Source organism: Lates calcarifer, linkage group LG7_2, assembly GCF_001640805.2.
Source record: "Lates calcarifer isolate ASB-BC8 linkage group LG7_2, TLL_Latcal_v3, whole genome shotgun sequence".
NCBI classification, from domain to species: domain Eukaryota; kingdom Metazoa; phylum Chordata; class Actinopteri; family Centropomidae; genus Lates; species Lates calcarifer.
The window spans coordinates 6,026,142-6,045,565 of record NC_066854.1 but is presented as its reverse complement, the minus strand read 5'-3'; the positions used below and the strand labels follow the sequence as shown (position 1 = coordinate 6,045,565).

General features: G+C 40.3%; 2 protein-coding genes across 2 annotated transcripts in view; one reads left to right on the top strand and one right to left on the bottom strand.

The window, feature by feature from the left end:
- Nucleotides 1-1,466: 1,466 nt before the first annotated feature.
- On the top strand, nucleotides 1,467-8,946 carry pln (phospholamban). Its single transcript, XM_018690663.2, has 2 exons — nucleotides 1,467-1,555; nucleotides 7,484-8,946. The coding sequence occupies exon 2, from the start codon at nucleotides 7,737-7,739 to the stop codon at nucleotides 7,896-7,898; it is 162 nt and encodes a 53-aa protein (XP_018546179.1). The 5' UTR covers nucleotides 1,467-1,555; nucleotides 7,484-7,736; the 3' UTR covers nucleotides 7,899-8,946.
- A 719-nt stretch (nucleotides 8,947-9,665) lies between these two features.
- Nucleotides 9,666-19,424, bottom strand: part of fam184aa (family with sequence similarity 184 member Aa) — a 44,099-nt gene continuing 34,340 nt past the window's right edge. Inside the window, exons 20-23 of the mRNA XM_018690552.2 lie at nucleotides 19,122-19,268; nucleotides 18,833-18,950; nucleotides 18,166-18,270; nucleotides 9,666-13,519 (exon numbers count right to left, since the gene is read on the bottom strand). Of these exons, the coding sequence (XP_018546068.1) occupies nucleotides 13,511-13,519; nucleotides 18,166-18,270; nucleotides 18,833-18,950; nucleotides 19,122-19,268 (379 nt within the window). The 3' untranslated portion in view covers nucleotides 9,666-13,510. The remainder of the gene's footprint in view (nucleotides 13,520-18,165; nucleotides 18,271-18,832; nucleotides 18,951-19,121; nucleotides 19,269-19,424) is intronic.

Sequence of the window (19,424 nt, the reverse complement as noted above, 5' to 3'; positions counted from 1 at the left end):
CAGATTCTCCTTATAAGGCAGATGCAATGCTTTCTGTGCCACAGCAGGGGGGTTATTTTTACTTTTTCCTGACTTTTTTAAAAAACCCAGTGTGTCTTCTGATTTCTCCCAAGTGACGAAAGCTGTCCAGGACTTCTCACACATCCAAACACATACACGCACACTTTGCTGAGGACCTAGCACGAGTTGTTTACCCCCAAAATAGGTTTTACACATATTAATAATGATCCATTGGTAATATCCGGCACATTTTTCGAGGATGAAGTTGTGTCCATTTGAATCTAAATTTAAAATATGAGAGTATTTATTTATAAACAACAGCAAAAGTAAAATAGATTTTTGGATGTTGTTACATGATAAGACAAATTTAGATGACAAAGCTATCTGTGAAATTATTTTGTCATTGCTGCTTCAACAATATCTGGATCCCAAAGGATCAATTCTCAGACTCTTCACTGGTGTGGTCATGGCCAAACTGTATATTTAGAGGTGCCATCAGCTGTTCATAGGCACCAGCCTCGCGCCAAGTGTCTATCAGCCTGCCAGGATAATGAAGACAATAGAGTACTCCAGCTACGGTGTTTGATTGTCGGCCAAACTGCAAACTAGCTCTGCCATGATGCAGTGGCTCTTCCCAGCTAACACGTCATGGATGTATTAAACAAAGGAAGAAGAATTCAAACATGCTGATCCATGTCTCATATTGATGGCACGAAGAAGTGGACAAGTAAAGAAATCCCCCCACTGTTTTTCTTGTAGGTCACGATGTATCAGCATTAGTGTCTTTTACAAATAAGTTTAAAAAGTGTGAAATTCTCTTCTTCACCTCCTGGCTAGCTTAGCTTCTCTATCTCAGCATCTTATTCAGCACTCAGTGAACCCTTCATGACTTTAACAGTCACACAACAATGAATTTAAGAAACTGCAACAACCACAGAAATTCACCACTGTGGCAGGACACTCAATACATCATTGTAATTGTTGGTTTATCCTTTAACCATGACATCCACTAAACTTTTTAGCTGTAATCTCTGGGCTTGTGAGAAATTGAGTTTGTTAAAAGCTTGTGAAGACAGAAATTTTTAATAAACCACTATGATTATATTCAGAAATGTTCAAAATGTTACTGCAAAAAAGTCATTTTAAAAAGCAGTTCCATTACTGATAGTAAATAAACTTTGTTTAATACAGACACATAATATCAATATTATAATTAAATTTGGCACACTGTAACTCATACATATTGTTTTAACTCCATCCAGACCTTTGGGAACCAGGCTTAATAACACCAGGCTTTCAGATTTTAGGACTCAAACCCAAATTCCTCACCTAACTGACCCGGGAGATACTATCATGGATAATTCACCAGACCTGATACAACCTTGGTATCCCCACTCTCCCAAAATCTTTTCTAGGATGTCCTGCCTCTCTCTCTCTCCCTCTCTCTCTCTCTCTCTCTCCCTCGCTCTCTCACATTGTGTTTACAGCCTTGCAGAGCGTTGCATATCTGACATTTCTCTCTCAAACTCCAACCAGCTCTGTTCGCATCTGAAAGGTAAGAAGCAGCATCCTGCATTCTTTCAATATAATTTCATTTCTGAACAGTAGATGGGGAGATAAAAATAACCAGAGATGATGTATATGTCATAATAATGCTTGGAATTAACTGTGACGGTCATTAAAATACGTTATTATTAAAATTATCATGAAAGTACTTTCTTATGGGACCCCTGAGGATTTCCCATGGTTCACGCTGGTCAGTCTACTCTCTTTCCTTAACTTATTAGAAGTAAATAATGGTTAACGGTTCCCTGCAGAGTAACTGGCTCTGCAGAAGTTCCATGGTCACTTATCTCACTTTGAGGGTAAGAGGAGGCTGTGTTTTATGTTCAGATACTGAGAAGCACTGTATGAATCACTGCTTCTTATAAAACAGTCTTTGTTCACATACAGTAAACACAGCTCTCAAGAGGGGGAGCAGGGGGGAATGGAAACAGGACTGAACCTCCCAGAGGGATAAACACTCATCTCTACTTCTTACGTTCCCATCCGAGGCACATGATTTTATTTTAGAGCGCTGAGGAGCCAAATCACCTCAATCTAAACACTGATTTCATAGTTTAAGGTTACACTAGCGTATGCTAGCAGATGATACTGGTCTTTAATTCAAAATCAATCTGGTCAGTCAGTGTCTTCCACCTCTTGCATCTGAGAATTAATGATAAAACCAATCAAACTGGCTGCGTGGGGAGCTGAACTAAGGTGGTATTAGAGAAATCATTTTGTGCTGTGTGATGGTTTTAGTGCTTTTTTAGAGGCTTTTCCATCATCACAGAAAATGTCTGTTGACTTTAAGACTTCTGTACTCCACAATGACCTCTCAAGGACGTATATGGACATAGTAAAACATGCATAAAAAGAAACAGCTGTTGAAGAGCATGTAAAAAATATCTAACACTAACTTCAAAGTAGCCATTGTTAATTTAACAAACTTATTAAGATTTGTTCATCATCAAAATGAGCACAAACTAACATATAATGATAACTGTCACCTTGATTTCTTGTCAGACATAAAGTATAAGGTCTTAGAACGTCAGGTAAATATGTTTTCTTTGATACTGGCAGATTATTACTACTGCACTTTGATTATGAATAAATTGATTTTTTTGTCTAAAGGATAAGGGGTAAAAAAATTACACAAGCTGAAAAAGGTATTTCTTAAAAACAAAATCAGTCCTATTTTTTGGTGGAAATTATGAACATAAATAGATATTTTTTTCAGTAATTTCAAATGAAGTCTGTTAAATTTAACAGACCTCTAATTTTGGTGCAAAGTCCTGGCACCCACCAGCTGTTATCAACGAGTGATCATGCCCCAGTTAGAATAATAGGTCAGCATCAAGGAAACCCATGTATCTGTCTAACCTACATTTTACTACTCGATAGCTGTCATCCTCTGCCTTTTTAGCTGTCAGTCAAAAGATACTGCAGCTAAAAAAATGTATTGATTTTGAGGCATCAGAGGAAACTGTTTCAGTGTCTGTCTGGATACACCACCTCTGCTGTTAATACTCAAAAGCAGAAACAAGCAGAACAACAAGAGGTTAAAAATCTCTGTGTGGATTCATATGTGAATATGTATGTGTGTGTGTGTATGTGTGTGTGTGTGTGTGTGTGTGTGTGCGCGCACCAGTAAATCCGTTTCAGACGACAGCTACTGGTGCTGACACACACTGATAAAACTCACACCCGTGGAATGACTGGCATCTAAGAGTCTTCAGAGCACACACACACACACAAACACACACACACACACACACACACACACACACACACACACACACACACACACACTCCATATGCAACACAGTTTCTTTGATGGAAATATTTCAGTCTTCATCTCTAAGGTGAAACGTTCAGTAACTCTCACATCGAACCGGACATCAACACGTCACGCCCCCTCTGCTCGTCACACTGGAGGTATTTAGCTCTTGGCAACAACGGCTAACAACAGCTGATTGTGTTTATAAAAGTACAACATAGTCCTTTCAACAGAACTCAAGAGTTAACTTCAGTTTAACAGAAATAAGCATCTAAAAATAAAACCTGATTTCCACGCAGGCTTAGTGCTTCACACAGTAAAACATGAACAGGAGGTTAAATTAAACTCTTAAATGATGAGGAAATATTTTAATAACAGGGTAATGTACCTGTTGAAACACTATTAACAATGAAATCAAACTATAGTCTTAACACATTTATAATTAGCTCTCTGCTCTTAAAAATATATACATGAATTGGCTTTACTGTTCTATTTTTGGCACCAGAATGCAACAATAAAAATGAGAAACTCTAGAGCTAAGAGGGGATGAATAAGCAGGGATCACTTTGGCTGATAGTAATAGGCTGAGACAGCTGTTGATTGAACGTGCTTAATATCTCCTCAATGGGTCAATAATCCTCAAAATTGTCCTTTAGGCAATTTACTTATTGGCTTGTGAGCCTTTATAGCCAAGCAATGCCACCTTTAGAAGCCTAGAGGGCTAAAACTGTAACTCACAAGAAAAACAAAGCAAACATTGGAAGACAGGGGAAAATGTGCAGCTTCTACCTAGTTAATCATCCTTCAGATTTAATCAACAGGCCTCTGGGGGGTCCTGGGATCTATGCTGGGACACTGGGTTATGCTTTCCGTTCAGCTAGCGTGTGACCTTTGCAAGCACTATTACAGTATAACTGACGTTTTTTGCATTATTAGCTAAGGCGCCAACAAGGAAAATTAGGCTCAAGGCTGCCACTCGAGCACAGTGAGCTCCCAGGCTGCCTGTCTCCTCCAGTTGCTGCATCTTGTCCAGTTGCATGCTTTTATGTAAATGACAGGGCAAAGATCAACCAATCACTGCCTGCCTCTGACAACAGCTGTGTCTGTGTGGTCCTGTGAGATGTGAGAGATACAGACAGTCAGAGGAGGAAAGTAGGAAGTGATGACAAGGAAACGGCTTGGTGAAAAATAAAAAAAGTTGATCCTTTTTGTCGGGGCAGGGGTTAAATTTGGCGGTAGGTATGTGAGCTACAAACTCACAGACTCCAAAATGTCATTTGGCAGAAGAAAGCCTGGGTTATTGTCACTGTTCACTCTTTTTTCTACTGTGGAAATGAGGATTATGTGCACACTAGTCACAGAGAAGAACAACAGCCTGTCTTCTAGCATGAAATGACTGACAGTCAGCACTCAGCACATAATGACATGGAGCACCAGTAACTCACATGCTGTCAGTCATACGTCTGTAGAGGCCCACTCACAAGTCACATTCAACCTCAGGTGTCAAAGGTCAAACTACTCGCATGATAAAGCCCCATTTCTCTTACTGGCTGAAGAAGTAGAAGGAAGAGGGACAGATAAGATTAAGTGGAAGGCTTTTGACCTGTAATGCTAAATGATTCAGGGGCCTCACAAAACGCCAGGGATTATGGATATTTATTATTTTGGATCCAGTATGAGCCACTGTCAGGGGAGGGATCAGAATTTAAAGCCTCCTCTCATACAACACTGGGGAATTGAAAATTATGGAATTTGAGTGGGGAAGACACTGCAGTAGTGCCTGTTCTCTAATGGCCACTAGACGGTGGTGACAGGAAAATCTCTGACTGCACAACACTGGATAAAAAAATCTGTAATTTAGCTTATCAAAGTTTACTAAAGCTGCAATAGTTACTTTTCTTTGACAAATTAAGGGCAGAGGAACAAGCCTGAAGCATTAAACACTTAACACTGATACATTTTTGTAGTTTGGTCTGCCTGATGAATTTGCTCTAATATTCATGCTCCTGTTATCTGTGGTTTTGGTCTCCACCAACTCCTGAGGGAAGTAGTGAATAAGTTGTGGGCTGGAAAAGCAAAACAAAGCGGCTAGAGGCTAAAAGGCTGAGAGCACCAGCAGTAAAGTATTTCTCGGGGGGTACATCACTAAATGTAATATTAAATAAATATTCATTTAACATTATGATCCGATTCATTTATAATATTGAATATTGATTGTATTGATTATTTCACCTTTAAGAAAGCATATTTTTGGGTGTGTTTCCCCTTGCAGTCAGCAAATTATGTCCCATCTTAACTGCTACCACGCTGCAACCCATTTACCAAAACAAGTATTTTAATTCTAGGTAAATTAAGAAGAAAACCAGTAAAAAACTAAACACCCTTTAATGGACCTAAATTTGTCTGGTTTAATCTGGCCTTCTTTACTCAAGCTACTCTCCTATTAAATCTGTTCAATTACAGCTAAGTCTAGTTTAAGTCAGAAGCAGAGGTAATGGAGATTTCCCATGGTGAACGAGGAAGTGTGTGTGTGTGTGTGTGTGTGTGTGTGTGTGTAAAGGTGTTAATATGTCAAGTGATAACAAGTGACTCAGAGGCAGATCAAGGGTAGAAGACACAAAAATGAAATGATAAAAATAGATGTATCTGCAGAAAGCATCAAATGGCAAAAATGACTCCTGTTGTCTTTACTGATTCCACACTGCAGCAAAAATGAACAAAAATGAAAATGAACAAAGAAAAATGGAAGACACATACTTTTAGAGAGTTCAGTTTTAACATCCTAAGCACAGTGAAAATATGGATGATAATAATATGAAATGGGCATTTTCCTGCAGAGCAACCCTCAGAACACAAGTGAACTTTGAAAACAGAATATTTAAAGCATAGATTTCTGTACAAGCCTCTCCAAATCCACAGCTGTCTGTATGCTGCTCTCTCCTCTTGTACCACAGCCTGTAATGAACACTACATCCAGCAGGGGGCGCTCACAGGACTTTTAATCTCTTTAAAAATAGGAAAGACCTTGGCAGATCCGAGGTACGAGTGCTAAGATGTTCGCTGTTTGCGGGAGCGACTAATGCAAAAGCACGGTCACCTTGTCACAGTGACTTTGATCTCAGGAAAGTCCCAGATCAGATGACAGAAGGGATTTAGCAGCGAGTGGAGAGCCTGCAGCTGCACTGTGAAGCTCATTATTTCTGCTCACATGCTTTGTTTGGTTTTTTTCAGCTTCTTTCTCAACTCACAGCCACTTTCATTTTATGTTGTGAGATTATAACCATGATTTAACACGGGCAGTAGAGTGCATGAGGCAATTACGAGAGGAAAAATTATTACAGTGAAACTATGAAAGAGGAAATAACACATTGCTTATCGCACAAATTAAAAGTTAAATCAATAAGTAATAAAACACACTCTTATTCCATTCAATACACTTAAGTATTTTTCTGCTACTGCCTTACTCTGTCTGCTATGACCAGCAGTTATGGAAAACTTGTTATAAATGTTGCTGCTTAACAAGCTCATTGACTTTATGACTGCACCTGCTATTAACCATCATCTCATAATTACTTCATGTGGCCACAGTGCACACTTGTGAGCACATGTATGAGACTCATTTTAATTGACTGTTTGCTGCAAGGCAAGACAGTCCCGTGAAGCTTCACATTTCTCATTAAGTCAAAACTCTGTGCACTGTGGTCTAGTGAGAGTGAGACCCTATAGACGAGTTTGGAGGCGATGTAATTGCCTGTCGAAAAATTTAAGATTAAACCGAATGTTTGATATGAGATTACAGGCGTTATGGTAGAAGTACACTTTCAGCTAACGCACAGTTTTCAGTTATTGTTATTGTTTTTGAATTACTCTCTCTCTGTGGAAACATGCTGTCATTCACACTGTCGTCATGATGTTTGTGTTGTTGCCGCCTCCTACTGGAGTCTGGCTTCACACATCATCAGGCCTCAGCTGCCACCTCTGAGCAGCTCTGTAATCATCGCACCATGTCCTGCGATACAGAGAGGTCACACAAGAGAGATCACCCCGGAGGAGGGTGCTGATGTATGAAGGGAAAATGAGGCTGAGCCAGACAGTGAACTGTGTCTCTCACAGTCTTTTCTTACTGTCTCTGTTTTTCCTCTGTCTCTTTGTCAACAACAGTGAGAAGAGAAGAGAAGAGAAGAAAGAGGATTTTGCTCTGTAACCAGGACTGACTGAGTCCACTTCAGGCCAGGCTGCCAAAAACACCTGACCTGAGCTGACCTCCAGACAACCAGCAGCAGTCTGATTCCCTGCCTTCACCTCCTCGGCCTGAGCAGCTCAGCCCAGCTCCTCTCAGTCCAAAACAGGCCCAGCAGCCTGACTTGAATTCTCTCCTCTCTTAATCCAGCCCATCAAAATCTAACCCATCTCCATGGAGCGCGTTCAGCACATGACCAAGTCGGCCATCCGCCGAGCGTCTCAGATCGAGGTGAACCCGCAAGCCAAGAGGAACCTGCAGGAGCTCTTCGTCAACTTCACCCTCATCCTCATCTGCCTGCTCCTTATTTACATCATTGTCCTGCTGAGCAGCTGAGGGTAGCGGAGCCAGAGAGAGTTTGGCGAGGCTGCGCTGTGGAAAAGGGTGTGGCTGATATATGGGTTTTACTGATAAACACACACACAGGTCAGAGTAAGCAATAATATCATCCCCATATATCAGCCTGACTCTGAGTCCAAACTCTCTCCGTTCATGGCTGTGGCTGAGCTCAACAGCGACGTTTCTGTGACAGCTGATCAGGGATCAGCTTCCCTGCCTCTCCTCCTCAAGGGAAAAAGTGACCCGACTTCACTGATATACTGTATGCATGTATATCTGCCTGCTGCTCACTCAGATTAATACCATACTTACATTACAATGTGCTGACTTAAGTTGATTTACAAAGGACGCTGACTCCCTCAAGACATCCTGTACGACACTGTCTCCTGCTTGAGTAATAATACCTGCAATGTGTGTGATACTGAAATATCAATACATCACTTTTCTGTTTAACTTCCTTTTCCCATGAGCCCTGTTCCTTCCTTCCACCAGGAGAAAGATAAACATGCTGGATATTATTTTTCCATCAGCATTTTTACTTCTCTCTCTGTCTGCCACTGCCAGAAACCACAGACAACAGTTTAAAGTATTTTAGGTAGAGAATGAGTGACATGAAGATTCAGCCATGTAACTCATTATATGAAATATGGACTATGTCGTTTGGGATTCAGAGACATCTGTATGGACGTGTCAAGTGCAGCTTTAAACACACCTCACGCCACATCTGATACAGCAGTCCTGACATATGCAGTACATGCAGTTTGTCAGTTTATCAGTGAAGAAAACTTCACTTTGCATGGTGTGATATCACCTTATGATATTGTCTGTTAATGGCCTTTTAACTCTGTTTGTTTAGTCAACTATAAAGTCAGCCACATTTACATACAATGCACATTCACTATATTTGAATGGAATTGTAAAAACACACAAACATACATTATCATTTAAGGTTAGAAATTATTGAGAAGAAAAATGTTCTTTTATGTATGTTTGGAAGATTGTACCACCTGACTTTTAAAGTACAATAAATTGCATGACAAAAAGTTTTTTTTTCTGATTTTCCTACTTAGTGAACTGTAAATATTAGGACAACAGCAGGTATAGCTAGCAGCTAACACATTAATTAGCTGACATCACATTGGCTAATAAATGGACTCACCCGTTAGCCTTGATGTGAGAGCAAGAGATGAAAAAAGTGCACAACATCCGCTCCAAAACTTCCGCAGCCGTCCAAATAGCTTCCATTCATCACTATTTAATATTTTTAATTTAAGTTAAGTCGTGTTAACAACAAGCTGTCAACAATGTGTCGCTGTTTACGTTAGCATCCTGGAAACGTCTTGCTAGCTAACAAAAATCGTCACAATTTTATCAATAAAAGAATCAGCCAATCACAGAGCTCCCTGACGTGTTTTTTACCTAGCAACTAGTCAAGGGACGCTCTTGATAGGGCAGGAGTCTTAAGTATTTTTCTTTACTGTGCTTGGGTTTTTTGGAGGGGGTTTCTCACCATACTTGGCTGTCAATCAACTGTATCCCAAAACAGTAACTTCTACACTCAATATATATGAGATTCACATCGTCATTATAGGACTATTTGCATAAATGCATTTGCATAAATCATACATAACTTATCTCTGTTGGTGGCTAGAATCATACCAAGAATAACTAAGGGAGCAAAATCTACCTTCATGTCTATTTGTTTGTATCAGATCACACACACGTGCAAACACGCACACACATTAAAAGAGTGCAACAACAGGCTTTATCTCACAATCATAATTTTACTGTTCCATAACATACATAACAGAAATGATATAAATATAAATAAATATTGGTATCGTTATAATTGTTATATATTTTACTTCAAAAATGGCAAGACAGACATCATTAAATGATAAGTCACAAGGGTGACATCCAATCACTTTCAACTCAGCTCATAACACAAACTGCAACACATCTACTGTTTCAGTTTAGGACATACAGGGTACAGGTGCAACCATCTTCTTTTCCTGCAATTCTGGACAAACTGAGTTGAAAGTGAAATGAACTGAGCCCTGGTCTGTATATCGTCACATAAAAAATCAACTAAACAGACAATGTTTTAATAAGTTGCAGTTTCTGTGGTTTGCTGATGGCCAGCTGATGTCAGTGTTGTAACAACAACAAAAAAAAAACACTTCTGAAGTTTCCTCTGTCAGATGCTGAGAAACAAGAGTCGATATTCTCATGAATGCCCATTCATTTTGTAAGGTTACAGTGGTAATGATGGACAAAGGTCATGTGATTATTGATGCAGGACAAACAAACAATAAGGTCTGAACAATTATGTAAAAATGCAAGTTCAAAAATAAATAGTTAAATAAATATTCTATATTTTTTCATTATTTCAAACATGTAAACAAAACACAACCTAAAGGACCATACCAGTGTTTTTACATTTATTCATTCAGTTACTCCAGCTCATGTCCAGAAAACAATCTCACCATAAGCTTATCTGCTCATGAAGATCATGACTGAGAGCTCCAGACCAGCTACTAAAGTGACCTTATGGTGAGACTGTTGTCTGAACTGCTTTCACTGAGGCCAAGAATGAATGTAATGCACAGCTCTTAAACCAACATGGACGAGAAGTCCTTAAAGTGCTCAGAAAAAACATTGAAAATTGAACATCGACAATTCTTTGACGACTGGGAAACCTCTGTTTACTGATGAAGACCATATGATATGACTGAAAGCTCCAGAACAGCTACTGAACGGACCTTGTGGTGAGACTTTAAAGTCACTTAAGTTTGGCAGCTCAAAACAATGAACATCATGGCTGCTTCTAATTTTGACAGCAGAAAAGCAGATGTCTCTAAGTTGATTTTTATACTACAGTGAAATGAAAACAAGAGCTGCCTGGAAAGGTAGAAAAACACATTCAAAACTGTTACACACAACATATGCAAAAACACTGGAATGGTCCTTTAACTATCACCGTCAGAGAGGGTCGTCACCCAGAATGTGCTTCTTCATTTCAGCTGGGGAAACACTGTCACCCTTGTACTGGGTTTTTTACCCAATGTCAAGTACGGTGAAACAAAAGCAGTGGCAGTAAAATCAGATGTGATTGTGAGAAAATGTATTATTAATAAAAAAATCTAAAGAAAAAGAAAAGACTTCTGCGTTGTCTGATGCAGATGTCTGAGCTTAAATGTCAATATTTAACATAGTTTGTCTGAATAAATAGAATCTTCACAGTGTGCATGGAGGAATGAACCAACTGTGGTTCAGTGTCGGGGGGGATCCCAGAGAGGATACCGTCGTATGTTTTTATTGGTCCATTTACTTTGCCGGGGTCTCTCACATTACAGGTCAATATTTACAAATACACCATTTAATATATTGTACTGATGAGTTTTGATGACATTCAGCATGACTATAGCTTCAATGTCTTGATGCTGCATTCATGTCGTAAGGGATAATCAGACATTAGGGCGCCATGTTAAAGGTTTTCTGTGCACGAGGATGAAAATTGTTCATCAAGTTGGTTTTATAGATATAAGTCTATTCTCTCAACGTGACAGGATTCCTGTATTTTCTGATTACAACCATGTTTCCCATATGACACAAATACAGACATGTCTGCTAGAGTCTCAGCCTCATTTCAGGAAGTGTTTCATTCTTCACTTCAGTTAATTTTAAATTTGCTGGGTTTTCATCTTACCTGCAGTCAAATGAGAAGATTGATATCAGTTTCCACATAGTAAGATCTGCACACTCTAATTAAATACGGGCATCAGATTTTCTTCATGCAAACAGAAGGAAAGCAGGGGTTGAATGAAAGACAGGAACACACTATGGTCAGACGCAATCCGATACAGGCCAGCAACAAATTTGTATGGGACTGTATCATATAAAGGTGTGTCTATAATACTGTCTGATCTATGAACAAGCAAAGTACAAACACTTCCTGAACCTCAGCTGATTCTGTAATGGAAGACGAGCATCGATCAACAATTGATGCTGTAATGTAACTGAATGTGTTTGTTGTTGAATGGACCCCGGTGGCGTCAATATGAGAGTAAATAACCTCTCAAACCTCATGTCTCTTTATCCACAAAGTAAGAAACAGAGCGTCTGTCAGGCTGATGATGACCATGCAGTTTGGAAACTGTACAGGTTACCGAATGGACTTCATGGACCTTCAGGTCATGAAAACTACTCTACACAAGAACTATGTAAACTTTAGAGCCAAGTTAAAAAACAGACAGTACACCAAAAACCGGAGATATGAGGATTCAAGTGAGTGACAGCAGCATTATGATAGTGTTTCTGTTTTCACATGCTCTAAGGTCTGCCCCACAGGCAGAGACACGTAGCAAAAGAGTTCGGTCAACGACATGAACTCCTAGCTTGTAATGAAATTAAGTGTTTGACTAAACCCTCCTTGGCATTAAAAAAAGTCCACATGTCGCTGACAGAACTCTTTCTCTGTATGTCCCTGGTCCACTGGCATCACAAACAGACCGTAGAAAAACAGTAGCTTGTTAGATTATAAATACTAGAATAATAAAAATATGAGGGGTGCTTGATTCAGTTTGTCTTGATGTTTCCCCTCCTGAGACTATTGAGGTGTCTGGAATTGTAAATCAAGCGCCCCTCAGGTAGCTCAGAGATTTGAAAATGACTTTCAAACATTTACTGTATGTACACAGTCAAAGCACTGGGACAGCAAGCTAAAGTTAGTCATTTTTTGCTGGTGTCGTTATTGTGGTATACTGTAATTTATCGTACCGTAGAGGCCAAAAAAACAACCAGAATCAGCAGCTAGGTCTGTCCTTTTTTCCTCAAATACATGTCTGAATGAGAAATACATATTTATACTGCAGGGGAGCCCACAGCATGAAAGACTAAAGGCGATTATCAAGGCAAATATCAGTTTGTCCTGGCTGAACTTTCAAAGCACTTCCAGTCAGATCACAGCTTGTAAGACACATGTTGATGAACAAAGAAGAAAAACTCAGCTAATATGGAGTTAAACCATATCCTCTTAATCTACAGTATGCAACTCACTAACACACTTTAAACTGACACACTGGGCCACAGTGATCAGACATCATCAGGGGAATTATTTCACAGAGGTCTGAGAATGTTTCTGAAATTTTCATGCTACTGACACAGTAGATTCACTGGCTATTGTTACTTTAAGGATGATTTAGTTGTATTACAACTTGGGTCTTAACTTAACTAGGGTCTCTAAAGAGCTGCAAGCGAACCTCTTCAGTATCTCCACACCACCTTTTTTCTATATTTACACTGTTGGGTTTTAGTTACATTTTTTTAATTAATTTTTAATCACACTGGAATCCCAGTACTGCAGATGATGTGATTAGCAACACAAGTTTGAAATGAATGTTGCCCAAATGACTTTCAAAACCTGCAGTTTGATCGCTGTCCAACTTTAGCTCTCTGTCCCATTACTTCATTTTTTTGACAGAATTGGGATTTTTTTTGCCAGTCAGAAAGAGAAGTACTGGGAGTACAGCTCCTCTTCTTTTGCCACGTATTCTTTACTTTTTCCTGCCTCCATCCCCCTCGGGTGTGTTGGTGTCGCAACATTGGCCTCAGGAAGGCTGAGGGAGGGAAGACAGATGAAAAAATATTCAAATGAAGAGGAGGGAGAGACAGGGATGCTCAAATAGGAATTCAAAAACACACAGATATGTAATAAGATACACGCAGGCACCATCAGAACAAAAAATAACAGAGTGAAATTCCTTTGCATGCTGCGTATTACAGGCTGCACCAGTGCCAGGGTGTTTGGAGAGGGATCCAGTGAGTGCTCATTCATTTGATTTCAACATGTGCAGGGAGGAACTCCACCTGAGGTGCAGCAGCCCCACATTTCAACAGTTAAACCTAAAAAGCACAAGTGAACTTCCATCCATCCATTTTTATATACCCACTGATCCTATGTAGAGCCACAGGGTGGTGAAGCCTTTCCCTTCACACTGGGTGAGAGGTGGAGTACACCTCAACAGGGCACCGGTCTATCAAAGGTCTGACATCCACAGACAGAGAACCATTCATGGGGAGAGTATGCAAAATTCACTCAGACTCCAGCAGAGGGATTTGAAGCCCCAGCAACCACCATTCAAGACAGCAGAGTCGGCAGAGTGTGCTCTAAGTCCAGGTCCCACCGGCCCAAAATGACTATTTCCCCCAAACACAATCATCACTAAAGAAATGGCTTTTTTCTGCTGAGCATCACAAACAGTCAAACTGCAAGTTTAAGTCTCAAACTGTTGAATCAGTAATTTTTTTTTAAGCTGTTCATGTATGTAGGAAGTCAAACAGCTGAGCCAGAGATGGTCTGCACATTAGTTTTCTTAATACGTCATTAATTTAAACCCAGGTACTTCCTGCTGTGAAGCAACCACTGTGCTGCCTCTCATAAACATGATAATGTACTATACTGTCTCCTGACTTAAAATTTTGTTTTATTTGCTTGTTAGCAATATAAGGACTGTTTATTAGACTTTAAATAAGGGAACAAGGCGGCTTTCAGTTGTGCAGAGGAGACAAGGTACCACACAGGTTCAATCTATTACCTAGCTCATACTTAAATAGATTTGTGTGGGTGACGTTGCTATTATATGCATGCTGAAGAGCAAACAGGATATAGCCTCCATTAGCTGCATGTTCACCTTCAACAAACATAAAAATAACACAACAGTTTTAATCTGTGATGCAGCTCTGCTTTAGAGAAGGAAACTGATAAAAAAGAAAAAATTGAGGACAGAGTCTTCAGGAAAGTGGGAAAAACTTTTCCTCCCCTCCACTTAAAGTAACACTAAAAAAGGCAAAAACAAAAACATGGAACAAAAAGAAAATTGTTTTCTGTTCTTGAAATCAGCCTCTCTTACCAAGCATTCATTTCAAACAAACTCTTGCTGGTTTGCAGTCTACACCCTCCAGCATCAGACCTCCCAGTGTTTTCTAATCAGTGTTTGCAGCAAACAGCGCTCCTTCATCTCGTCTTATACTGTGTGTCCACTGCCTTTTTGCCGGTAGAACAAAACCACAACGCCGTTATCTTGCACGTTTCACATTTGCAAGTTGCTGCAGCGCTTTCAAATCAGTCATTTTCTTCTTTGCTTCGCTCAGAGTCTGAAATCCTATTGAGACTGATTTTTAAGTGCAAAGTTTCAGGGTTGGTTTCTTTTTATAAGCAACAAAAAGCAGACAGGGGATGACAGCGAAGATTTGCGGTATGTTTCAAAGAAGATTCTGTCTGTGATAGCTCCATGGTAAGAAATGGGGAAAATGAGATGTTAAAGCATAATGGATCAAAAAGGGATTATATCTTCATTATTTTTCTCTGCTGACCCTGAACTAATGGAGGAAGACTGCAGCGCTCTGTGAAATGAATAGATCAATTTGGTGCTCAGTATTGGCTGAGGCTTAAATTAAAATTCCACGAATAAAATTAAGGCCTTTAAATCCCATTTGGCACATAGAATTTAGTTTTGTCTCACACTTCATTACTGGGTAAGATCAAAACAAAACAAAAGAGACACACAAAGTTCAAATTAAGTTGTGTTTTTTGTAGGGAGGAGACAGATGCTGAAGAAACTCATCTTCTGATTGAGAATGTGGTTAACAGTACTGCACCTTTGTCCTGCTGTGACGCTGCTTCTCCTTGCTTTTCTGTCCTCCACATGCTGATCCAATCAGTGTCATGCATGTTGTGAGGTGAGTTGGCATTCTGCTGCAGTGTCTCATCTACCATGCAAACCCCGACACACAACAGACACAGCACCAGTTTTGTTGGTAACATTTGCACATTACAAGTGGTCGGTGAGGAAACATGAAGATAACAAAAAAAGTGTTGTCCCAAAAATATGTGATCGTGGCAGAGTGGAAACCTAAAACTATCCCCCTAATGTTTGATTAGATTTATTATCAGCTGCATTGAGGATGGTAACACTGTGGCTCCATAAAGACAACACTTATGTAATTATCCTTGATTTTCATGAAATCAAACCACATTGTTTATATTATCTATGGTTGGTATTTTTCTTTAACAGCCCTTCAGTGTGCTTACACTGTAACTATCATCGTTAGTGGCGGGGTCTGCCATTCCTATGCAGGATATAAACTCATGAGGGATTCTCAGTTTGTTTGGCTGCACTGTAAATAGACGTACCCGCTGCTCTTCTGTTACATTCCTGACAAAGTTTGTGCTTAACAAGTGTTTGCTGCCCCCTGTTGAGATTATTGGTGGTAACAGTTATCACAAATGTAAACAAATTAACTAGGACTAGGACTTAACTTAAACAATATAAAGGACGACATAGGAAACTTAAAACTTGATGATATCTTCATCATTACAGTTTACTACTGTAGTTTACGATTTTTCACAGCATTTGCAGTGAAGCACCGTGCTTTCTGGAAGTTACACTTGAATTCATTCCTTGATACAAATCATTTAAAAGATGCTAAATTTCAGGCGATGGTGGATGGCGTTTTGGTTTCAATGACTAGGTTTTATAGTCATGTCTAATTGAACAGTTATGTCGATGTAATTGTTGTGTACTAATGTCTATCTATGTAATGGATTGCTGGCCTAGTAAGTGGCTGCAACATTGCTGCTATTTTAAATGCAGATTACACAGATTTTAAATCCTCATGAGTAGAAAAAGGTTATATCAGAGGTGGGTTATAAATATCTACCTTTAAAAACAAAGCCCTCGTTCGGGTTTTAGGGAGGTGGGTGAGGATAGATGGGAGGGAAACTAAGGGGTGAGGTGAGAGGTACAGGGCAGTGGAGGCAGCAAACATCAAGTAACTCACTCCCTGAATTCAGTGAAGTGACAGTGAACTGAGGGCAGCAGTTGAAGTTAAGTCACATTAGTTCTCACCTCCTAAAGCTCTGTAGGCCCTGATGCTGCACCAGGGGTTCCTGAGGATGAGGAGCATGAGGAAGAGCAAGGCTTGGCATGGGATGATGTGGAGGATGAGGAGAAGGAGGAGGAGGAGGAGGAGGATGCTGAGGAAAAGGAGAAGGAGGAAGAGAGCTGAACAGTGGCAGGGTTTTCCTAAGACAGGGGAGGGACCGTTGGAGGGGGGAGAGAGGAGGCGCAAAGCGTCCTCCCGATCCTACCTCCTCCACCTCCTGTCCCTCCGCTTCCTGCCCCTCGTGACTCATGGTGGGAGGGCTGATGAATCGGAGAGCTGACTGGCTAGGAAAGCTGGCGAAGCGGTGATCTGATTGGCTGCCTGTTTTTGACTATAGACACAGATAGAGAGGCAGGTTGTGGGAGGTGATTCTGCATTACAGGGATGTTCTTTAGTTTTTAGCAAATCATCTCTATTATCAACTGTGTATTGAGAAGATTTGCAGCTGTTGCCACCACAGGCTGCTAGAAGTGACATTTAATTGACGGAAACCATAAGACATAGCACAAAAAAAACTTTTCTTTTGAGAATAAAGGAGTCATTGATAACTGCAGTCAGCAGGAACTCTAATCCAGAAAATCTCTGTTGGTAGAAATTGGCCTAGAGTGACTTCTAACTGCCCCCTGAGAGGATCTGTTGTTGCTGTCTCAGTCGTTTTCTTAAAACTATCACTAAGAGTCACCAAAGTCAGACATTTTCTAATCCTACACACTGGAGCTTAGAGGTGTAAGAGAGGGAATCAAGGACGCATGTGTTATCTAATAAGAAGAACCCACGGTGAGCAACACAGGTGTGAAGAGGAGGGGGAGGAGGTGGAGGAGGAGGAGGAGGAGGAGGAGAGGGCTGATGTTATGATGTTGAAATCAAGCGCTATTGTCTCTGAATGTAGCTATGACAGCTGTGTACATATAAGAAGAAGGATGATGAGCAGCTTTGTACGCAGAGATCAGTCTTAATGAGAAACGAGATGTGAGATTGTTTAATGTTCAGCAGGTTTTCAGAAAGAACAGGGTGAGTTTGTGCTTTGGTGATTCATAGTGCTCAAATAATAGGCAAGGTAAGAACCATAAAAAATGAAAAGAAAAATTATTAAATATACCACAAATAAAATCAAGCACTTTCTTCTTACTGTGTGCAGCAGACTAATATTAGCTGTCCTTGTCCCTCACTGCATGGCTGTAGCTTTGCACCTGTCCAAGGGTTTTGGTATGAGGGACCATTCAACTCAAAGGAGCTGACAACATCACTAACACCCACGGGATCCTCAGTATCCAGGCCACTCACTCTGACCAGGACTTCTGGTAATGAGACCACTCACCTTGATTAGAGGGTTGATGACACCGACATTGGCACTGGAATTGAAGACCTTGTTGAAGCCTGTCTCTCTGTTGACCAGCTCCAACTGGTAAAACTTTTTGTCGTCCTGTGAAACAGACATTAACGTGAAACTCCACCCGAAATCCATGCGAGTCCGCTGAATATCAAAGTCTCACCCCCTGTGCTGCGTGCTCAAAATGTTTTCACAGGTTTAAAAAGGATCAAAACATCCACAGAAACTTCTCAAACCTCTCCTGAAGCATAATCCACTTCTCTGCTGTCAATGCGTCTGATCATTATGTTGCAAACATAAGACTTCTGGGAGGACTTGTGAGCACTTGGCAAAATTATATTTCCTGGGAGGAAGTGGAGTGTTTGTTGTTTGCTCCCTGTTCAGTTCGACTAAATCAACATATGTTGGTGGAAACATTCAGCGTTCTCATTTTCAAACTAGTCAGCAGGAGATGTTGTTCACTCTACACAGAGAGTCTTCCTATCTTTTTGAAAGCCAAAAACTTTTCGTGTTTGTACCGAGCTTACACATGCATAATGGAGCAATGGATGCTACAAGAATGAGCAGGATTTCTGTGGATGTTGTGATTCTTCTTCTGCTGCTGGGAAAGCTTTTTTCAACTGGTACAATACCCAGTATCCTAAAATCTACTCACCACCAACTTTTTAACCAGAGCTTCTCTTTCGGTGACCATCTCTCTGAGCTCTGCTATAACATGCAGGTCCTCTGGTCGACTTTCTCTGTTCCTTAACTTCTCCTCTGTCCCCTCCAGCCTGGACACACGGACATGACGTATTAAAGGTGTATTACAAAGGAGAAAGCACTTAATTTTTCCGGCAAAGACAGAGAGAGAGAGACAGCTATGAGAATGAGTAAAAATGCTGAAACTGTGGCAGCACAAAGGAGCAAAATAAGACAGTTCATCAAATATTTCTGTGACATACAGTATTTGCAGAGCAGAGATCTTGTCTTTGAGGACCTCCTGCGCCTTGTTGAAGTCAGCCAGCATGATTTGTGTTTCTCTGTGATGGACGGCACTTAGCTCCCCCAGGTCCCTCTCATGTCTCTTTGCAAGGTCTTGTTCATGGGCCCTGTGGAGGACACAGACAAAACTCACGAATAAACCTTCAAACATAAATAACTTAACATGTTTTTGCTGAATGCCTTTTTCTTTAAGTGTCGCACATTAACAGAAATCACTTATGTGCCATTGGGGGCTCTTACTGCACGAGTATCTCATCATGGAT

Coding starts and splice junctions, on each gene's coding strand:
- pln (XM_018690663.2), top strand. CDS start 7,737: ATGGAGCGCGTTCAGCACATGACCAAGTCGGCCATCCGCCGAGCGTCT.